This window comes from Sphaeramia orbicularis, chromosome 21, assembly GCF_902148855.1.
Source record: "Sphaeramia orbicularis chromosome 21, fSphaOr1.1, whole genome shotgun sequence".
NCBI classification, from domain to species: domain Eukaryota; kingdom Metazoa; phylum Chordata; class Actinopteri; order Kurtiformes; family Apogonidae; genus Sphaeramia; species Sphaeramia orbicularis.
In genome coordinates, this window is record NC_043977.1 from 52,370,076 (window position 1) to 52,388,404 (window position 18,329).

The 18,329-nt window shown below is 38.7% G+C and overlaps 1 protein-coding gene across 1 annotated transcript; it reads right to left on the reverse strand.

The window, feature by feature from the left end:
* Nucleotides 1-5,567: 5,567 nt before the first annotated feature.
* Nucleotides 5,568-10,791, reverse strand: LOC115412654 (ras-related protein Rab-17-like). The gene is made up of 5 exons (XM_030125272.1): nt 10,448-10,791; nt 7,945-8,096; nt 7,740-7,865; nt 7,561-7,654; nt 5,568-6,432 (listed from the first exon to the last, which is right to left on the reverse strand). The coding sequence occupies exons 1-5, from the start codon at nt 10,629-10,631 to the stop codon at nt 6,302-6,304; spliced, it is 687 nt and encodes a 228-aa protein (XP_029981132.1). The 5' UTR covers nt 10,632-10,791; the 3' UTR covers nt 5,568-6,301.
* Nucleotides 10,792-18,329: the final 7,538 nt, after the last annotated feature.

The following is an 18,329-nucleotide window of genomic DNA, read 5'->3' on the forward strand; positions in this document are numbered from 1 at the left end:
ATTCACTAGATCTTGTCAAGTGAAATCATCTTGCTGCACGGACAGATATTTCACTTGTTTTGAGTACCTTTTTACTCAGATTTAGTGTTTTTATCTTGTTTGTAGACACCCCTTTTTTGCTGTGTTTAACGGGTAGAAACCTGGAGCAGACTGTGGAGGATGGACGTCTGCCTTGACCAGTTGGGGTTAAAGAGAGAGGGTTAAAGAAAGAGAAAGAGAGAGAGAGAGAGATAGGGGTGGGGGGGACACATGGATACACAGCAAACTAAACTACAACTGTTAAAAACTAGAACAGCTGGTACTAGCATAATTATTAATAACTAGAATAAACGTCCATAACTGTTACTGCTACTCCACAAGTACTAACAGTGGATATACTACTACTACTGCAGCTGTTAGTACAAATAATAGAAACCACTACCATACATGTAACTATATAATAAACACTATCACACCTATATGGATAAATGAATCATGATGATGGAGTCAGGAGAGAAGGAGGATCACAGCAGCAGGTCCAGAGATGATCCAGGGAAAACCTGTGAGGACATAAAGCACAGAGACTCCAGGGAAGAGGTCAGTAACAAATATTTGCTGGAGCGTGAATAGAGGAGAAGAGGAGGCCAGAGAGGAGGAGTATTTACTCTCATATTCACACCTATGGGTGATTTAGATCGACCAGTTAACCTATTAAAATGGAATTGGAGCCAGTCTGTGCTTCTTGTTGTGAGGTGACAGTGCTAACCACTGCCCCACCATGCCTCTATGACATATTACAGAGAGTTGTTATTGTTTCATGTATAACATACAGGGCCGGATCTACTACAGGTTGGTGTATATTAAAAAATGTACAAACTGATTTACTAACAGTGCGCACTAAGGTTGCTTCGTTCGAAGGTGCAAAATATTGCATCTGCATCCAGTTAGTACATTTGCTGCAAAGAATATGCAAGTTTTATATGTAAGATGACAATTAAGTTTACACTTAATTGTGTTTGCTGGGAGGAGATAATGTAAATATATTAATTTACCACATGCAAAGCATCAAACCTGAAAGCAATTTTGCTCATAGAAACTGCGTCTATATTTAACACGTCTCAAAGGGCAGTGCAAATAGTTTGGATGTGTAACTGTGCACACATGGAAGTGGTTATTGTCACAAAAAGGAGACATCAAAACAATGAAACAAGATGCAGAGAATGATTTTTTTTTTACCCTCGTGAACATTTTGGGAATGACAGAAGAAAAAATATTTGAGACTTTTCCACTTGATCTGATGATTGTAATTAAAAATACGCACTGACATTAGGCTACAGTGTGACAAAATTATGTGTGACTAACAGTCGATCCAACAACCTCCACGGTCCCCCCACCTCTAAAATGAATCGAGCACTGCTGTCCAGCAACGTCATTTTAGAACTTCTAGATGAACTAGTGGATGATCTGGGGCCAAGGAGGAGTCATGCGATACCTTCTATGACAAAACTCCTCCAACGTTACATTTTTCCGTGCATCTGGATCATTTCAGCACATTGTTACCATTAGTGCTGGCGTATCCCAGAGGACTTTTTCCAGTGACAACCAGTAGTGCACGCAAAATCCTCATTTAAATAGGGCGGTCTCGAACACTTTGCACCAGTTGCCATTTGCGCAAGCAATCTTAGTAAATCACCCACAAACTGCGGTTCAACCCCACACACAAAATTCTAGATTGTACACGCAAATTAGTACACACAAATTGGGATCTTAGTAGATCCAGCGCATAGTGTTTTAAACGTAGTGCAATTTCTGTTGGCAAGAGACACTGTTTTTCAGTTAATTGTTTTGCATTTGTAGAATGTTTGTTTTCACTGACCTCTTTGACCATCATCAGTATGAGAACAGCAAGTGGCACTCTTCACAAATGCTTCAAACAAATTGCAGATGTGGATTGGTCATTATAGTCTTCACTTTGGTTATATTTATAACTGTACAAATAACAGCCAAAGTGTTAACAGTTTTAAAGCTGTATTTAACTGAGATCACTGGGATTTACACAACATCTGCGTAATCTAAAACAGCACTGAGGGCGGCTTCTTTTTCTCAAGATTTATGCTTATAATGACAATTAGATAATCCATATTCCTCTTTTTACTGCATATCTACTCTCAGTGTGGGGTGTTTCTTTGTTTCTGTGAGGGATTTTAACCAAACAAGGACCAGCAGCCCCTCTGGGTGCACAGAAGCTTGGTTTCAATCAGTTCAACAACGCCCCTTTTCAGGAAAGATTTATCATCTATGTGCAATGTTTTAGATCACTAAAGGAGAAAAAACAAAAACACACACTCTCACACTTGGAACAGTTCTGTAGAGAAAAACTTCGTGCACTGAGAAAACATAGTGCTTCAAGTGAGTGACCACAAAATGGGGGTGAGGGGGTGGGGGGTCCACCTTAAAATGTTGGGCAATGCTGGTATGATATGAGTCTTCCTATTCATTATGATACTCTTTTGTGTTTTTTGTGGTTGTCGTGCAAAGCATAATATAGAAGTTCATGAAAGACAGTCCCTTAAATAAGGCCGCACTTCACTACTTGTCACGAGTCCAAGACATAAACCCATAAAATCACAATGTGTTGTTGCACTGTTTTACGCAGGATAAGCAAAGATATGGCACATTAAATGAGAGCCAGGTCAGCTGGTTGCCTGTTTATAGCCTTTGTGTGGAGGTACTCAACTGGTATTAGGTTTGTCAATATGTGTGATTCTCCATTTAAAAGTTTCTTTCATGGTTCAGAATGTAGGATTTGTGCATGTTCATGTACATGCCTGAAATATTCTGCTGAAGTCTATTTTGGGATGGGAGCAGTAGTTTGTTGTTAGCAAACATGACAAATGAGACAGTCATTAGCTTAGAAATGGAGTTAAAAAAAACATCCTGCACAAAGGCCAGTAATGTTGTACGGCTGTCAGAGAGGCGAATGTTGTCCAAAGTCAAGACAATATTGGACAACTCCACTCACCCACTCCATGATATTCTGGTCGGTCACAGGAGTACATTCAGTGATAGACTGATTCCACCCAAATGCACCACTGAACCACACAGGACATCATTCCTGCCTGTGAGCCAAAGGATAGAGTTCAAAATCTTACTCCTGGTCTACAAAGCACTGAATGGCCTTGGACCCAAATACATCCTAGACTTGATGGTTCCCTATGAAGCATCCAGACCTCTGTGGTCATCAGGGCCAGGTTTACTGTGTGTTCCCAAAATCAGAACCAAACAAAGTGAAGCATCATTCAGTTGTTCTGCTCCTCACCTGTGGAACAAACTTCCTGAATACCTGAGGTCTGCTCAAACTGTCAGCTCATTTAAATCAGGCCTGAAAACATGATTGTTTACTGCAGCTTTCCCTTAAAGTCTTGAATTATGTCTTTTAAATGATCCACTGCATGAAAAACCAGATTATTGGCCCCGTAAACACCCGCCAACTTCAAAGATTCCCAGTAATTATCGTGAGTGTACAGAGAAGTTCAGCTATGCCAGAAACTGCCAGAAATGGAGTTGGGGCGGGGGGCATGGGGGATGCAGGGCGAGTGCGGGGGTTAATACCTCACAGCAGAGGTGTGAATGGCCCTAATTTACATTTGAATGTCACTGGCGTCTGCCATGTCTGGCCTCAGAAACACCCAGTGTATGTAGTTGTTTTTTGTTTTTTTTTATATCAACACATTAGATGTTACCACAGACATTTCAAAGGACAGCTCACATGTGATTGGACAGTATTGGTCATCTGTGCAGCATTATAATAGGCCCCACCCATTACAAATATTATTATTATTATTATTATTATTATTATTATTATTATTATTATTATTATTATTATTATTATTGTTGTTGTTGTTGTTGTTGTTGTTGTTATTATTATTAATGTTTTTATTATTCAAGTATTTGTTTATTGTTGCAGGGTAACAATTCACATACTGAAAACATCACCACTAAAATCAACTGAGATGTCATCAGCAATAAAATCACATTTTATTGCTGATGATTTTAATGTCTATTTTAATTTTAATGTTTTTATATTTTAACTTTCTCTCATCTTAAATGCATTTTTATCCATCTCCTGTGATGCTTTTATGTTTTAAGTAAAGCACTTTGAATTGTCCTGTACATGAAATGTGCTATGCAAAAAAACTTGCCTTGCCTTGTGGCCATCAGTTTAATTCCACCATATAACTACATAATTCTAATTACACACAGCTATATTTTTGCAAACTTATTATGTATATTTCTTTGATTTTCATATTGATAATATATTGTCTTGTACAGGGGTCACTAACCCTGGTCTTCCAGAGCAACTATCCTGCATGTTTTAGATGTATCCCTCGTCCAACACACCTGCTTCAAATGATAAGCCTATCATGAAGCTCTGCAGAAGCCTGATAACGACCGTCAGATGTGCTGGAAGAGGGAAACATCTAAAACATGCAGGACAGTAGCTCTCAAAGACCAGGGCTGGTGACCCCTGGCCCAGTATATATTGTATAATTTGCTGATATACATATGTGTTGTATTGGTAACTTCTTTCCTGCTTCTTTTTATTGTGTTTGAATGGAGCGACTGTAACCCCCAATAATTTCCCCCTGGGATTAATAAAGTATTCCAATTCTGATTCTGATTCTGAAAGCAGACTCTAAGATAAATGACACACGAGTGCACAAGTACACTTAAATATTAGATAATGAAGTTCAGCATTAATCTGAGTGTATGGCCAAACTATACACCCCAAAATGTACCATTTTTCCACAACTGTAAAACATATTACAAACAACTGCTGTAATACGTTACATATGTCTTCATGTTCACATGTTCGTTATTCTCTTCACAAACAAAATTACCCAAATTTACTGCAGTGTTTTTTTAATGAAGAGCAGTTGATCCGCCTGGCCAAAATGAATATAATGCAGCTGACAACATCTAAAGATATTATGTAGATTTGTATTTAATCAGAAAGAAGCAGTTTGTCGGTTTTGCTTCTTCAAACATAAGGGTAATAAAACTGGTATTTCACATAATCAGTTCGCCTGTGTGCTGTAGCCATGTTCTGCTTTCATCCGTCAAGAAATGACAAGTATCTGTTTAGGAAAAATAAAAAATATACATTCTGTTAAACTGCAGTTTGGACAGAGGATGATTAGATGTCTTCATTTTTATTCTAAGCTAAACAGATCCTGACTCCAGTTTTACTCTAAACACCAGAGACTGATGTATATTTTCACATGAATTGTTGTGTTATGATTGTTGAAATGCACGCTACGTCAAAGGTCAGTATGTCAGACTTGCATATGCACATGATGTTTATGTTGACTATGTGTTGTTTGATGACCAGATAGTTGATTAATATTAGCCAACTTTTTCTCTAAGCTAAAGCCTGTATCTGTGGTCTACATCCATGATAACAGCCTTTATAAAGTTTTTTATGAGGAGTGAAGATCACTCCTGAGTTCTTCTTGTTCTTTCGTCTGCTCTTCTACAGCAGCATCACTATATAACATAACTTACAACAACAAATGACCATCTCCTGTCATAACACTTTACATAAGCACACGAGCATGTGCAGATCTGATATACTGAACATCTCAGTAAAGTTCAGTGCACTTCTAAGTATCTCTGTTGCCACTTTTAATGATATAAATGCTTCTGCCAAAACAACAGCACAGTATCTCATAGCATTGACAAAATACATCTATATTACAAATTGCACAACTGTCAAAATCTTTGACAGCTGGATGTCTGTTCATCTTTCAGGAACCACATCAACTGAAGTGAATTTGAGGGATCCCTGCTAGATTTAATGACAGACAGATACTACCGTAGCAGTGAGGAGAGGAAATTCAACTCAACATCTGGCAAGTGCTAAGACTGAGTGGGGTTTAGAATCTCCTGGAGGTTGATTTTCAACCCACTGAGGAAGAGTGCATGAAACCAGTGTGGGCACTGTAATAAATGGAAAAATTGTGAACTGAAATGTACTCAGCATGTCTCAACGGTAGGGGGTAGGGGGGTAGTTTCAGGATTTGAGTTCTATGATTATGAAACCGAATCATCTCAGAATACAATTTGTGTGGATCTTTGCAGCATCAGAAATGAAAATGGCAGAAACTTATATGTTAAGAATTAGTGCATTTTTATTGAATTTGAAGTTTTTTACATGATTATGTCTAGTATAAAAGTGTCTGTAAGTCTGGTATAAGTCTGGTATAAGACTATGACCCGGTGCAGCTTTGACAGAAGCAAAGAGAGATAGAAGTTGCAGAGGTCAGGGTCCGACTCTGCAGCAGTAAGCAAAAGGGTTGAACCTGTTCGTATGTTGGAGGTCCACTCGATGACCCTCCTGCCACTCCAGCAGACCACCCTGCTGCTCTCCAATGCACTCATACACTCTGTGGGCTGAGATGAAACTTCTGTTAGCTAAGTAACACACACAGGAACAAATCTATCATCGACTATCAATGAATGTGCACAATGTCTGAATGGGATCACTGAAGACGTGAACTGTTTAGAGTTCAAATAGTTGTTGTCAGATCACTATATTTTCATCATCCGTGGTCACTGTGTTAATGCATTGTGTTTATATTTATGTTGATCAACTCCATCTGCATTACCTGTTTGTCAATGTATTTTATATGTGCATAATTATTAGTGAAAATACAGCCTAAGTTCTCTGTACAGAACACCTGACTTTATTGTGTATTATTCACTGATGACGTTAAATGTGTTTGCTTTTCACCTGAGATCCACTTTTAATTATTTTCTTTTTTTATTTGTGCTTTTTATTCTTCAGTCCCTTTATGCTTTTTTGTTCAAGCTTGATTATTTTTTTACACCAGAAATCCAATACATCAGACTGAAATGTGCATTTATGCGGTTCACTGTGAGGTACTCAGTTTGGTGTCTGCTGCCGTCTAGTGGTACTAGACTGACGCTGATTTTATTCTCCCTGAGTTTAGTACATTATACAGAATAACCTTTCAGAATGTTTTGAATTCTTCCTTTCATGTAATAAATAAGTAAATAAATAAAAAGCAATAATAATAATAATAATAATAATAATAATAACTTAGAAACTACTATTTCTGAATAGACTGTTAGAAAGAAAATTCACCTAAAAATAAATAACAAAGTGTGATCACTCTCATGTCTTGTGTTCTTTATGAAGTTATGATTTTAAATACTCTTTTTTTCCCCCAATCATTAAGTATATTTGTACAAAGTTTCAGTATCAGATTGGTATTGCTGATACTAGCCTAAATTTTATCCAGGTCGGAAAGGACATCTGTGGTGTGGAAAATCACTAATGTCTGGTGGTCCGCACATTACCACCACCTGCTGTTGGGGAGTATGAATGGATGGTGCTCCGCTCAATAAAAAATAAAGCACAGGATTTGTTTCTTAACATTATTTTTTGCCCAGACAAAGGCCCATGACCCACTGAAGACGGGTTGCGACCCACTGTTGGGTCACGACCCACCAGTTGAGAATCACTGCTCTAAATCATTGTGTTGTTGTTTTACTTACCTACATCTAGCAGGAGTTCATTGACCTGATCCCCTGACAGAGCTGACGTCTCTATAAAAGACAAGCCCTTCTCATGGGCCAGATTCTGTCCTTCCTGTATTAGGACGCACAGAAAACAGAAATACTTATGAAGATACACAACAGGAAATCTGAGCCAGTGTGATTTTCATCGTCTCTACCTGCACTGAGACTTGTCGATCCCAAGCCAAGTCTCCTTTGTTGCCTATCAGAAAAATGACAGTCGAGCCTGGGATGTAGTGTTTCTCGAGCTCTTTGAGCCACAGCTGAGCTCGGATGAATGTTTCCTATTGTGACAGAGACACAAAGCCATATAAAGCTGCCAAGATAAGATAAGCCGTTCTTCACATGTTTGTTTCCCTTTACCCTTTTGCTGATATCATAAACCAAGAGTGCTGCATGAGCTCCTCTGTAGTAAAGTGGGGTGACACTGTGATACTTCTCCTGGCCTGCTGTGTCCCATATCTCAAAGCGAAGACTGGCATCACTCACATGTACCACCTGGGTCAGGAAAGCGCCTGGAGGTCACACAGCACAGTGGCAACAGGATGGATTTATTTATTAGACAGGTTTGTTTGTTTGTTTGTTTGTTTGTTTTCCTGTCACTCTCATAGTAATGAATCAGCTGATACTGATGATGATCCAAACAGTCAACAAGGTGGATCCTGTATGCCTGTTCAACATGTTCCTTTAATAAGGCACCAGTTAGAGTTCAGAGGGAGCTCATTTTATTTATACAACTCATTCCACTGATTAGAGTTGTTATCATAGGGAGGCATTTACTTGTAACAGATCCAACTAGAAGCACTCGGGGAGCGCAGACCTCCGCCAAGGTTGATCAGTGCCCCCCCCCCGTGGGCCTCCCCACGCCAAGGAGGTTATGTTTTTGCCAGGGTTTGTTTGTCTGTCTGTCTGTCTGTCTGTTTGTCTGTCCGTTAGTGTGCAACATAACTCAAAAAGTTATGGACAGATTTTGATGAAATTTTCTGGTCTGCGCCCCCCCGTGGGCCCCCCCACCCCCGATCACCCCCAAAATTTAATCATTTCTTCCTTATCCCATTTCCAACAAACCCTGAAAATTTCATCAAAATCTGTCCATAACTTTTTGAGTTATGTTGCACACTAACGGACAGACAAACAGACAGACAAACAAACCCTGGCAAAAACATAACCTCCTTGGCGGAGGTAATTAATATTAAAGAGACAGACACAGCAGAATCGCATCTCAAATACTGTTAAAGCTCCTGGTCCATTTACATCAGTGCAAATGTTACTGTGTTGACATCACTCTAATCACCATCACCTGAACTGGACAACACAGGTAAAGGCCTGACAAACTAAATATGAAGTGTGAAGGTCTGAAATACCTCATAAAAACATATTTTATATCAGGGGAATCTATGATCTGGTTTGGCAGACAGTGTAATTAACATTAGTGCTAATATGTGCTAATATGAGGGAGCCTCAAAATGAGTTTTACTCTCATTAGTTTAAGAAGTCTAACTTTACTGATAATCTTCATCCACTCCATCTGTTCTTTATGATCATAAGTAATAGTGGTAGAATGACAACTGGAAGTATAAAGAGATTTATATTTATATATTTTGCTTTGAAATATAACATGAAACATTACTCTACACTTGTGGAACTTGAAGGATTTTCTCTAAAAAATATAACCACCACTAATATCACACATAACACATGATTTATAGTTAAATTATACCAGAAGTTTTCATTTTTGAGGATTACCTAACTGAAGCTAATGTGTAAATATGCTATGAGCTGGCAGTGCACCACTGTGCTGACCCTCAAATGTTAAGTGCTATTTTGTCCTTACATGGTATTTAGTCATTTCTAATGGTCTATATCACAGGTGTAAAACTCCAGTCCTTGAGGGCCACTATTTTGCAGGTTTTAGATATTTCCCTCTTCCAGCACACCTGGTCAATTAATGATCAGCTCATCAACATGCTCTGCAGAAGCCTGATAACGATGTAATGGCTTCCAGGTGTGATGGAAGAGGGAAATATCTAAAACATGCAGGATACTAGCCCTCAAGGACTGGATTTTGACACCCCTGGTCTATATCTAATTTTGCTGCAGCAGCTCCTAAACTATGGAACGATCTGTCTCTCCATATCAGACAGGCTTCCTCTGTCTGTTTTTAAATCCCTTCTTAAAACCCATCTTTTCTCCTTAGCTTTTGAAACCATGTGAGATGTTTGAAGGTACTATCTTTATTCTATTGTTTTTATTTTGGTAGTGGTTTATTGTTCTTATTTATCTATTTTATGTATTTATTTGTTTTGTTGTTTTTAATTGTATGGCTTTTTAATCTAGCTTGTATTTTATTCTTTTATTTGGGTTTTATTTATTTTTCTGTATAGCACTTTTTCCTTTTTGTACAGTTTCTGTGTCTTTAAATCTATTCTGTATTTCATTCTTCTATTTTGGTTTCAATTATTTCTTCTGTACAGGACTTTGATCCACTGCAGTTCTTTTAAAGTGCTTTATGAATAAAGTTGGATTGGATTGGCTAATGGTGAAGTTGCTGATTATAACCTAAAGAATTCATATTTTACATAATTATACACTAATGAAAGCAGAATCGTTAGCAGAATCATTAAAGTTACTTTCAGTTGACAATCATAACTCTCTACACACTGTACATATAAATGTAAATAGAAGTCCATTTATCTTAATTTAGCTTCAAGACTGTAAGTAGTGGAAAAGAGCTCACAAATCTCCTGTGTGGACAAATGTGAGAGAAACAAAAGTACTGTATCTCCCAAACTTTTCATCAGATAACCTTTTGGGATTGATAAATAAATATGACTGTTATTCACAAAGAACACTGTCATTAACTCACAGCCTACAGTAGGTGATGTGTCTCTGAACTCATTCTTCGCAAATCGGACAGCCAGACTGGACTTCCCCACTCCAGAACTTCCCAAAAGCACCATCTTAACCCTGAGGGTCCGGACTTGTCTGTTCAGAGTCCTGTCCTTGTGGGGCTGTGCTCCTCCTGGTATCGTTTGGACATTTTCCCCCATTAGTTACCTCCAAATCAGAACAGATTTAATCCAAAAATAGTCCCTTTACTCTGCCAAGGTGAAGTTAGGTGAAAAAGGAATAACAGATTTCCTTTGCTGGAAGCGTCTCTGTGCAGGCTTCATCATGTTTAAGGAAAATAAAAGTGAAACCAAAGTACAGTCTGAACTCAAACTACTGCGACAGTAAATTTTCTTGTATACATCCACAAATGAGCCATAAAAACCCAGCCAGAGAAGAGAGAATAATCACATGCATTGTCCCAGTACCTGGTGCTGAGTAGACACCTGTTTAACAGGATGATTCAAACTGGAAAGTCCATGGTCATGTGTCTTACACTGTTCAGTATATGACCTTACCACATGAACCTGAGGAGGAAACAGTTAAGTAGCTCTAAACAGGAAACGAAAGGCTAAAGGTGAAATCATCTTTTCTGCAGAGCTTGATGTTTTTTTCCTTTTTACCTCTGCCAAGGAGGTTATGTTCTCATCGGGGTTTGTCTGTTTGTTTGTCTGTCTGTTAGTAAGATAACTCAAAAAGTTATGGAAGGATTATAATGAAATTTTCAGGAAATGGCACAAGGAACAAATGATTAAATTTTGGTGGTGATCGGGGAACGGACGGACTGATGTGCCTTGGCGGAGGTCTGCCCTCTCCGAGTGCTTTTCTAGTTACATACTGTAGAAACTAGAATTAAAAACAATCCCTAAATATTACTACTTTTCCTTATATGAGGCAATGAATAAACGAATGAATGAACGAAGAATTACGTAGAAAGAAAGAAAGAAAGAAAGAAAGAAAGAAAGAAAGAAAGAAAGAAAGAAAGAAAGAAAGAAAGAAAGAAAATTTTATTTGGCAATGTAAGACACTAAAATCTTAACTAAAAACAAGTCCCACAGTCTAATATTGTATTTACTACGTATTCACCATAGCATTGTTTTGATAAGATTACGGAATAGTATGTCACTCAGAGCTGATCTCTGCCGCTATAACTGCAATGGCCTTATTATTATTATTATTATTATTATTATTATTATTCACCAGTTGAAGGAGGCCACACGTGTTGAACTGGGCCTTGGATCATAACCCCACTCATCCTAGAAGCGTCCTGTTGAGCTGTGAGTTTGCTAATGTGGAATTTTGGACCAGTTTAGCCTCCATGCTAGCGCTAGCATGCCAAGTTTGCCAAAATTGTAAGTTAAACTGACTGTAGATGTGAGTGAAATGGTGTAAATGTAACTGCATCAGATTGAATAACTCTGATAAATAGATGAGCTCACTGATTTCAGTGAATTTACCTTTGGAATAAATAAAGTTATCTTATCATGTTTCAGGACTTTATGATATTGTCAATTAACCCATAAAGACCCAAACATCCATCACCAACCAACACCATCTACTGATCTAAACTGTTTAATACCTGTTGATCCACTCATCCTATTAATACATGTCAATAATTGGTGTAAAATGTAGTTCTTCATCTTTTCATGGTCATCAGATATGACCCATTTGGACGCTCAGAGGCTCCGTAGTGAACACGGAAACACCGTCATCTTCTCCAACATTGATTCACCAGTCAAACCCATGGAGTTGGATCAGTGCCAGTGGATGGACACACTGGTCTTATGTTCAGTTAATGACAGATTGAACTGAAAAAGACACTGTTTATTCAGTTTGATCTGTTTCTGATAGAAGAACCATCAACTGTAATCTGAGCTTTAATGAACATCTACATGATCAGTCAATTCAGTATAGGAAACTATCTGATTTATAGCGATAAAATACAAAGTACAGAAGACAATATTATAATAAATGGAGATAAATCACTTAAGAAAGGTTAGATAGAAAGAAAATTCATTTGTGAGCTGACACTAAAGTAGTGCTGGACCTTTATGGGTTAATGGACACTGTTCATTGCTTGTGATGTTCATTGTTTGGTTTAATATTCTTCATCTTATCATTTCAGATGGGCCATGCTGACTGTCTCATCAGTGTTGTGTCACAGTGGTCTGGTTTGGTCCATGACTCCTGAGTCTGTCAGACCTCTGGAATCTGTCAGCGCTGATCACAAGGTGAGCCACACAGCCAACATCAGTTTATGATCAAATGAAAAGCTTTCAATTTTAGTGACTTAGTCCACTTTAAAACAACACAATTTATGTTGAAAATTAAAAAAGTAAATAAGTAATAATAATCTGTTGCCTGTTTATATTCAGAGCTTGATTAAAATATGGGAAAGTATTTCTAATTTCAGAGGAAGTCATGAGGAAGTTCTTCACTGATGTCATGTCTTCCTCGGCGTCTGTGTCATTTTCAGATTCCTGCCCAGCTCCGGCCTTCAGCTGAACCCAGCCGGGGGTCCTTTGCTGTGCGTGGTCCCCGTGTGTGTGTGTGTGTGTGTGTGCGGCTGCGCCTTTGGTCCACACTGGTCCTTCTACCGTGACGCCGGCCTCCTCCCTCCTTATCGGGGGGGGGACTTTTGCCACGGCCGCCCCCTCACCTCCTCCCCTGAATGGATCCATACCAGGTGGTAACAGTCAGTGGAACTGTGGGTTGTCGCTCTTGATTTTCTTGTTCACAGGTTAAAACAAGCACAAACTGTGTCTTTCCATAACCGCTCAATAAACACCTTGTTTACTGAACCACTCTGCGCCCAGCCGTCCTTATTTCAGTCCGTCAGCTCTAACGTGTATGAAATGAACTGGATCCAGCTCTGAAGTGAAGGGATGCTGTAGCATTAATGGACCACAGGGGGTCACCCTAGGCACGTGTTCTGTCCACAGGAGGAGCCCACTGTGTACAACGGAGCTGAAAGGAAAAGATGGAAGACGCTCAAAGGCAGGATTTAACCCTTTCATGCATACTGGTCACTCCAGTGGACAGTTCTTCTCCAGCTGTTCTCTTGTATATTCATGGGTTTGGTTGGTGTAATTCCATATCAGCCCACACAGTGGATGCTCATGCATCATCCCATACACTGACATTCATACCATTACTATCCCTTTGCTGTTCTTGATAAAACTGATCTGCACTAACATGTTGGAGCGTAAACCACTTGTTTTTGTTAGACACAAAGGGTTGTTTTGCATGTTATCTCCATGAAATGACTAATAACTAGCATAAGAATATGTTAAAATGTGAGAAAACATCAGATTAGCAGCATTAAAAATGTTTTTATTTCATTTTTTTCATATCATTTTCTTAGGTCAATATGGCCTCTTCCCCCCTGGAACCGGAAGGACTGGTATGGAGTGGTATGATTTACATATGGGGTTGTCATTTGGATGTCACCATTGGGGTGGTTGGATTTTTGGTCTATATAATCTTTAATATTTTCATGGTTAATCAAACTTCACTTACAGAGCTTTGTCGGTGATTGATTTCTCAATAAATGCATTTATTATTTTAACTAACTTTCTCCCTCTTTCTTTGTGTGGGTCATCAGTTGAACGGTAAATTTCCACAACAAATTGGCGTTGTCGGCAGGATTCATTAAATTACATTAAATTATGAAAATATTTACATTTACGAAGTGTCCTGTAACAATAAAATGTGAATAACCTCAACAAAAATTAGGCACAATTTGAACTATTTTCTGCCTGTTCCTCAGTGTCTTTGTAGATCCAATCCATAATGCACATGTAGAAATGGTAAGATGAGGCAGAACATTGTTAAAATTGTACGTATTTTTCTTAAGAAATTTCAGTTTTTTCATGTTATTTACATCTTTTTTGTTTGAATAGTTTATAAAAGTAAGTATTTTCATAATTTAATGGGGGGGGGGTTTACACTACAGCAAAGACAAAAATTGGGGTTGTCATTATTTATCGGTTATTCTGTTATTATTTTACTGGTCAGGCCCACTGGAGATCAAATCAGGCTGAATGTGGCCCCTGAGAGAAACTGAGTTTGAGACCCCTGATTTAAAGTTAGTTCCAAAGGAATCAAGCAACAGGACGAAGCACCTACAACAGCAGCAGCTTTGAACACTTCTGTTGTCCAATCACAGTCTAATCCACTAAATGTGGAGTCTGAAAGACAACCAACCTGTGTTCGACACCAGGGAAACCACTGAAACCAAAGGAGCAATGAGCAGGCACTTTAAACCAGGGGGGTTAAACTCATGTTAGTTCAGTTCCACATGCAGCCTAGTATGATCTGAAGTGGGCCGGACCAGTACAATTATATAAATAATAGGATAAGAACTGATAAACAATGTCAACTCCAATGTTTTCTGTTTTTGAGTGGAAAAAAAAAAAATTCCTTAATGAAAATGTTTACATGTACGAACTGGACTTGAACATAACATGAATAACCTGAAAGTTCTTGAGAAAAATGTTTGCAATTATCAATTAGGCCTTAGTTTATCATTTATACATGTGCATCACAACTTACAGATCACAGTGGATCTACAAATACACAAAACATTTAATAACAGGCAGAATATTGCTGCTTCTGTGGTTTCCTGGGCTTTAGCTGCAGTGCATTGTGGGACACGTTGTCCTGGGCCGTATGAGTTGGACCTCAGTCCCAGGAGTCGGTGCAGTCAATAGGACTTTCACCTGCTGAACTTGTGTCTGGATTCAACCTCCCTTTGGACCTCTGAGCTGATGAACAGGAACAAAACAACAAACAACACCAACTCTCTCAAATGGCTGTGCTGTTTGACCCACACTCATCACTTCTCTGATCCATATCACAGGATGCAAAGACTTGAACCCATCCCACAGTGGTTCCTGTGGTTCCTGGTTGCTATGGTGACCAGTCAGAGATGTAAACTTGCAGATACCTGATTGGCTGATGCTGTTATCGCACCTCATGATGCTTGTGGGAACAGAGAGACAGGAAGTGTGTCATGATAAAAATCAGCTCACGTTGAATTTGTGGTTCTGGGTCTAGATTCAGTTCAGTTACTGAGTTTAACCCTTTCATGCATCAACTGTGAATAAAAAATTACATTGATTTTATCTCTCAAAATGAGGCTAAAGTTCAAATGCACTTGGAATGTTTTAAAAATATGGTTTTAATCAGAAGATATTTAAGCTCCTCAGACCCAGGAAAGGACAAGTTTGGGCTTTTTTTAATTCAACAATTGCCGATATTGGAAACATCATGATGCAACAGTTTTTTCAGATGCATTTTTTCATATTTTTATGGAATGTCCTTTGCGGTGGACACTTTTTTTGGGTTTTTTTTGTATACAGCTGTGAAACTCTTGTCCAATCGTGGACAGTAAACCCATAACTGGGTGGGATGCTGCGTTCAAGGCAGGTTTTTGAGCCTGTAAGTCACGACTTCAAGCCACGACTCACGACTTTGTGACGTTCCAGGCAAGTCCTGTCAAACTGCCTGAGCGCAAGGAATTGTGGGAGCTAGATGTAAATAAACCAGCATGGTGGACCGTATGGGGCTTATGCTCATTTATAGTCATTTCTATCCCAGAGGTGTTTGTTCTTTGCTTATTTGAGGGAAACAGAGGAGGAAAAACAGCGCAGAAATAAAGAGAACCTTTTTTACCTTTTATGTTATTTATTTGGATTCGTATTTGGTATTAATTTATTCTTGTCTTCAACGGACTGAAAACTAGCTAACGCTAGAACAGCTGCTGATTATGCAGAACATTTGTGGATAAATAACATTAGAGTAATACCTTGTTTTAATAAATAATTTACATAAACACCACACCCATGGGGGACTGCCATTGTTATTGGACAGGTTATGTGACATCAGAGTGCGGAACTGGGAGAACATGGTTCTAGTACGAGTTCAGGGGTGGGAAGTCACAGGTTTGACTGACATTCCAGTGCATTTTCACTGGTAGAAGGTCTGAAAAACACAGGTTACAGGTGGACTGGAATGCAGCATTAGGAGGTTCACTGTAGCAGATCCCAGATCAGTCCACATTCTCCAACTCAGATGATCCTTTAGTTCATTGTATGTCTGAGGGTCTGTACAGACTGGACCCATGTGGTCTGGACTATAGAACCTTTAGAACCCTTTGGAACGTCAGTTCAACTATGGGTCCACTAATGTGGACGTCAGGCATCAAAGGGTTAATATGAACTAATGATGCCTTCAGGTGCTGCCGGGAAGAGGAACCTTTCCACTAGTGAATTCAAATTTACCAGTGTGTTGTGTTCAAATGCTTTTGTTGTCGTAGTGAAATGAAAAATGGTTGAAACACAATTCATGTTGACCTGATACTGGGGTCAAATACCTCTGTGAAGTTGGCCCCCCACCCAATGAAAATCTCTGGATAAACAGTCTCATTCATTTGTGCTTCGTTTGTGCCGTTAAAATTTTTGTTTGTGCTGTTATGTTTTTATAGATATGACATTTATTTTCAGTCGATGACATTAGGAAACTCCCCCCTCTACAAATTCACCCGAAATGGTCTGTAATGTATTTTTACAGGAGCTCCATTTGCAGTGGATTCTCCATTGTTCTTACTCTGTTAATCACAGCTTTAACGATGGTCTGACCTGATCAGAACTTCTTGATGCCTCTTCCTTGTTTACCTGCTAAAGTTGTCTGGTCAACAATGTTTAAAATGTCAATAAAAAAGCAATGCAAAGCAAGTGTTTTGTTCAGTAGTTCTGTTCCCGATTTATGTAAATGGAGCATCATGAGACTTCACCATTGTCCCACTAGTGGGAGCTGGACAGGTTTGAACCTGTAGTCCACCTGTGGAAGAAAAGTTAGTGCTGCAGGAAATTCACATCTAATATTGTACGTTTTTACAAGTTTAAGCTTCTCAGCAGAGGATTTACAACCCTCTGAAAAATCTGATTTCTGGCCAATGTAAGTGAAATGTTTTCAAACTAAGTTAGCAGAATATTGACTCAAAAATTGCTCTCAAAATATTGCTAATGTATGAAAGTAACCCTTTTGACAAATGGAGAGAATTTATTCCAGAAAAGGCTAAGTTCGACAAATTTTCTAAAACTAAAAAAAAAAGAATATACCCTTTGAAGCCTGGCACCTGGACTCATGTCATAAATGAGCAGATTTGGAAAGCAGTTAAAAGTCCTGTCACATTTATTTATAAAAGAGCCAAGGTCTATCCATCAATCACAATTACATTGAAATCAGGGTCTACTGTAAAGAGCATGTAGCACACTCAATGTTATGAGGATGTCAGATTAGAGCTGATATACGCTTACAGATTAGTATATAGAATTATAGGATTTTGGACCAGAAGGAACGGCTGCTTCACAGGAGTTGGAAGTTGAATGAGACTCAGACAAAGGCTGAACTTTATAAATGCGGGCTTGTATTTTTAGAAAAAATTATTTTAAAAAAAAATTGAAACAAATCTTAAATGAAAGTTCTCTCTCTTTTGGTACCAACAGTTGTCAGTAACAACCATTTTCACAATCACAGTGGTTACAGTTCTCTTACCTGGGTGCACCCGATCTAAATCTAAACATACACAAGGTGACTCATTACTGAAATCACAATTCACATGTAAATTCAATAAACATTTCATGGATCATAGAAAATCACTCACTTTCAACACAAAACCTTATTCTTAAGGGAATGGCTCCCAAAAAGACACAAAACCCACACCAAGTCCACTTCCTGTGTGTTTGAACGTGTACATGTAGAAAGTCCGAAGAGTCCAGTTGAATGTCGAAAAGTTCCAGGGGAATGTGTATGTTTGTGTGTGTTTGTGTGTGTGTGTGTGTGTTTTGGGAAGA

Coding starts and splice junctions, on each gene's coding strand:
- LOC115412654 (XM_030125272.1), bottom strand. CDS start 10,631: ATGGGGGAAAATGTCCAAACGATACCAGGAGGAGCACAGCCCCACAAG. Junction 8,097..10,447: donor CACATCACCTACTGTAGGCT/GTGAGTTAATGA, acceptor TGTGACCTCCAG/GCGCTTTCCTGACCCAGGTG. Junction 7,866..7,944: donor TTTATGATATCAGCAAAAGG/GTAAAGGGAAAC, acceptor CTGTCACAATAG/GAAACATTCATCCGAGCTCA.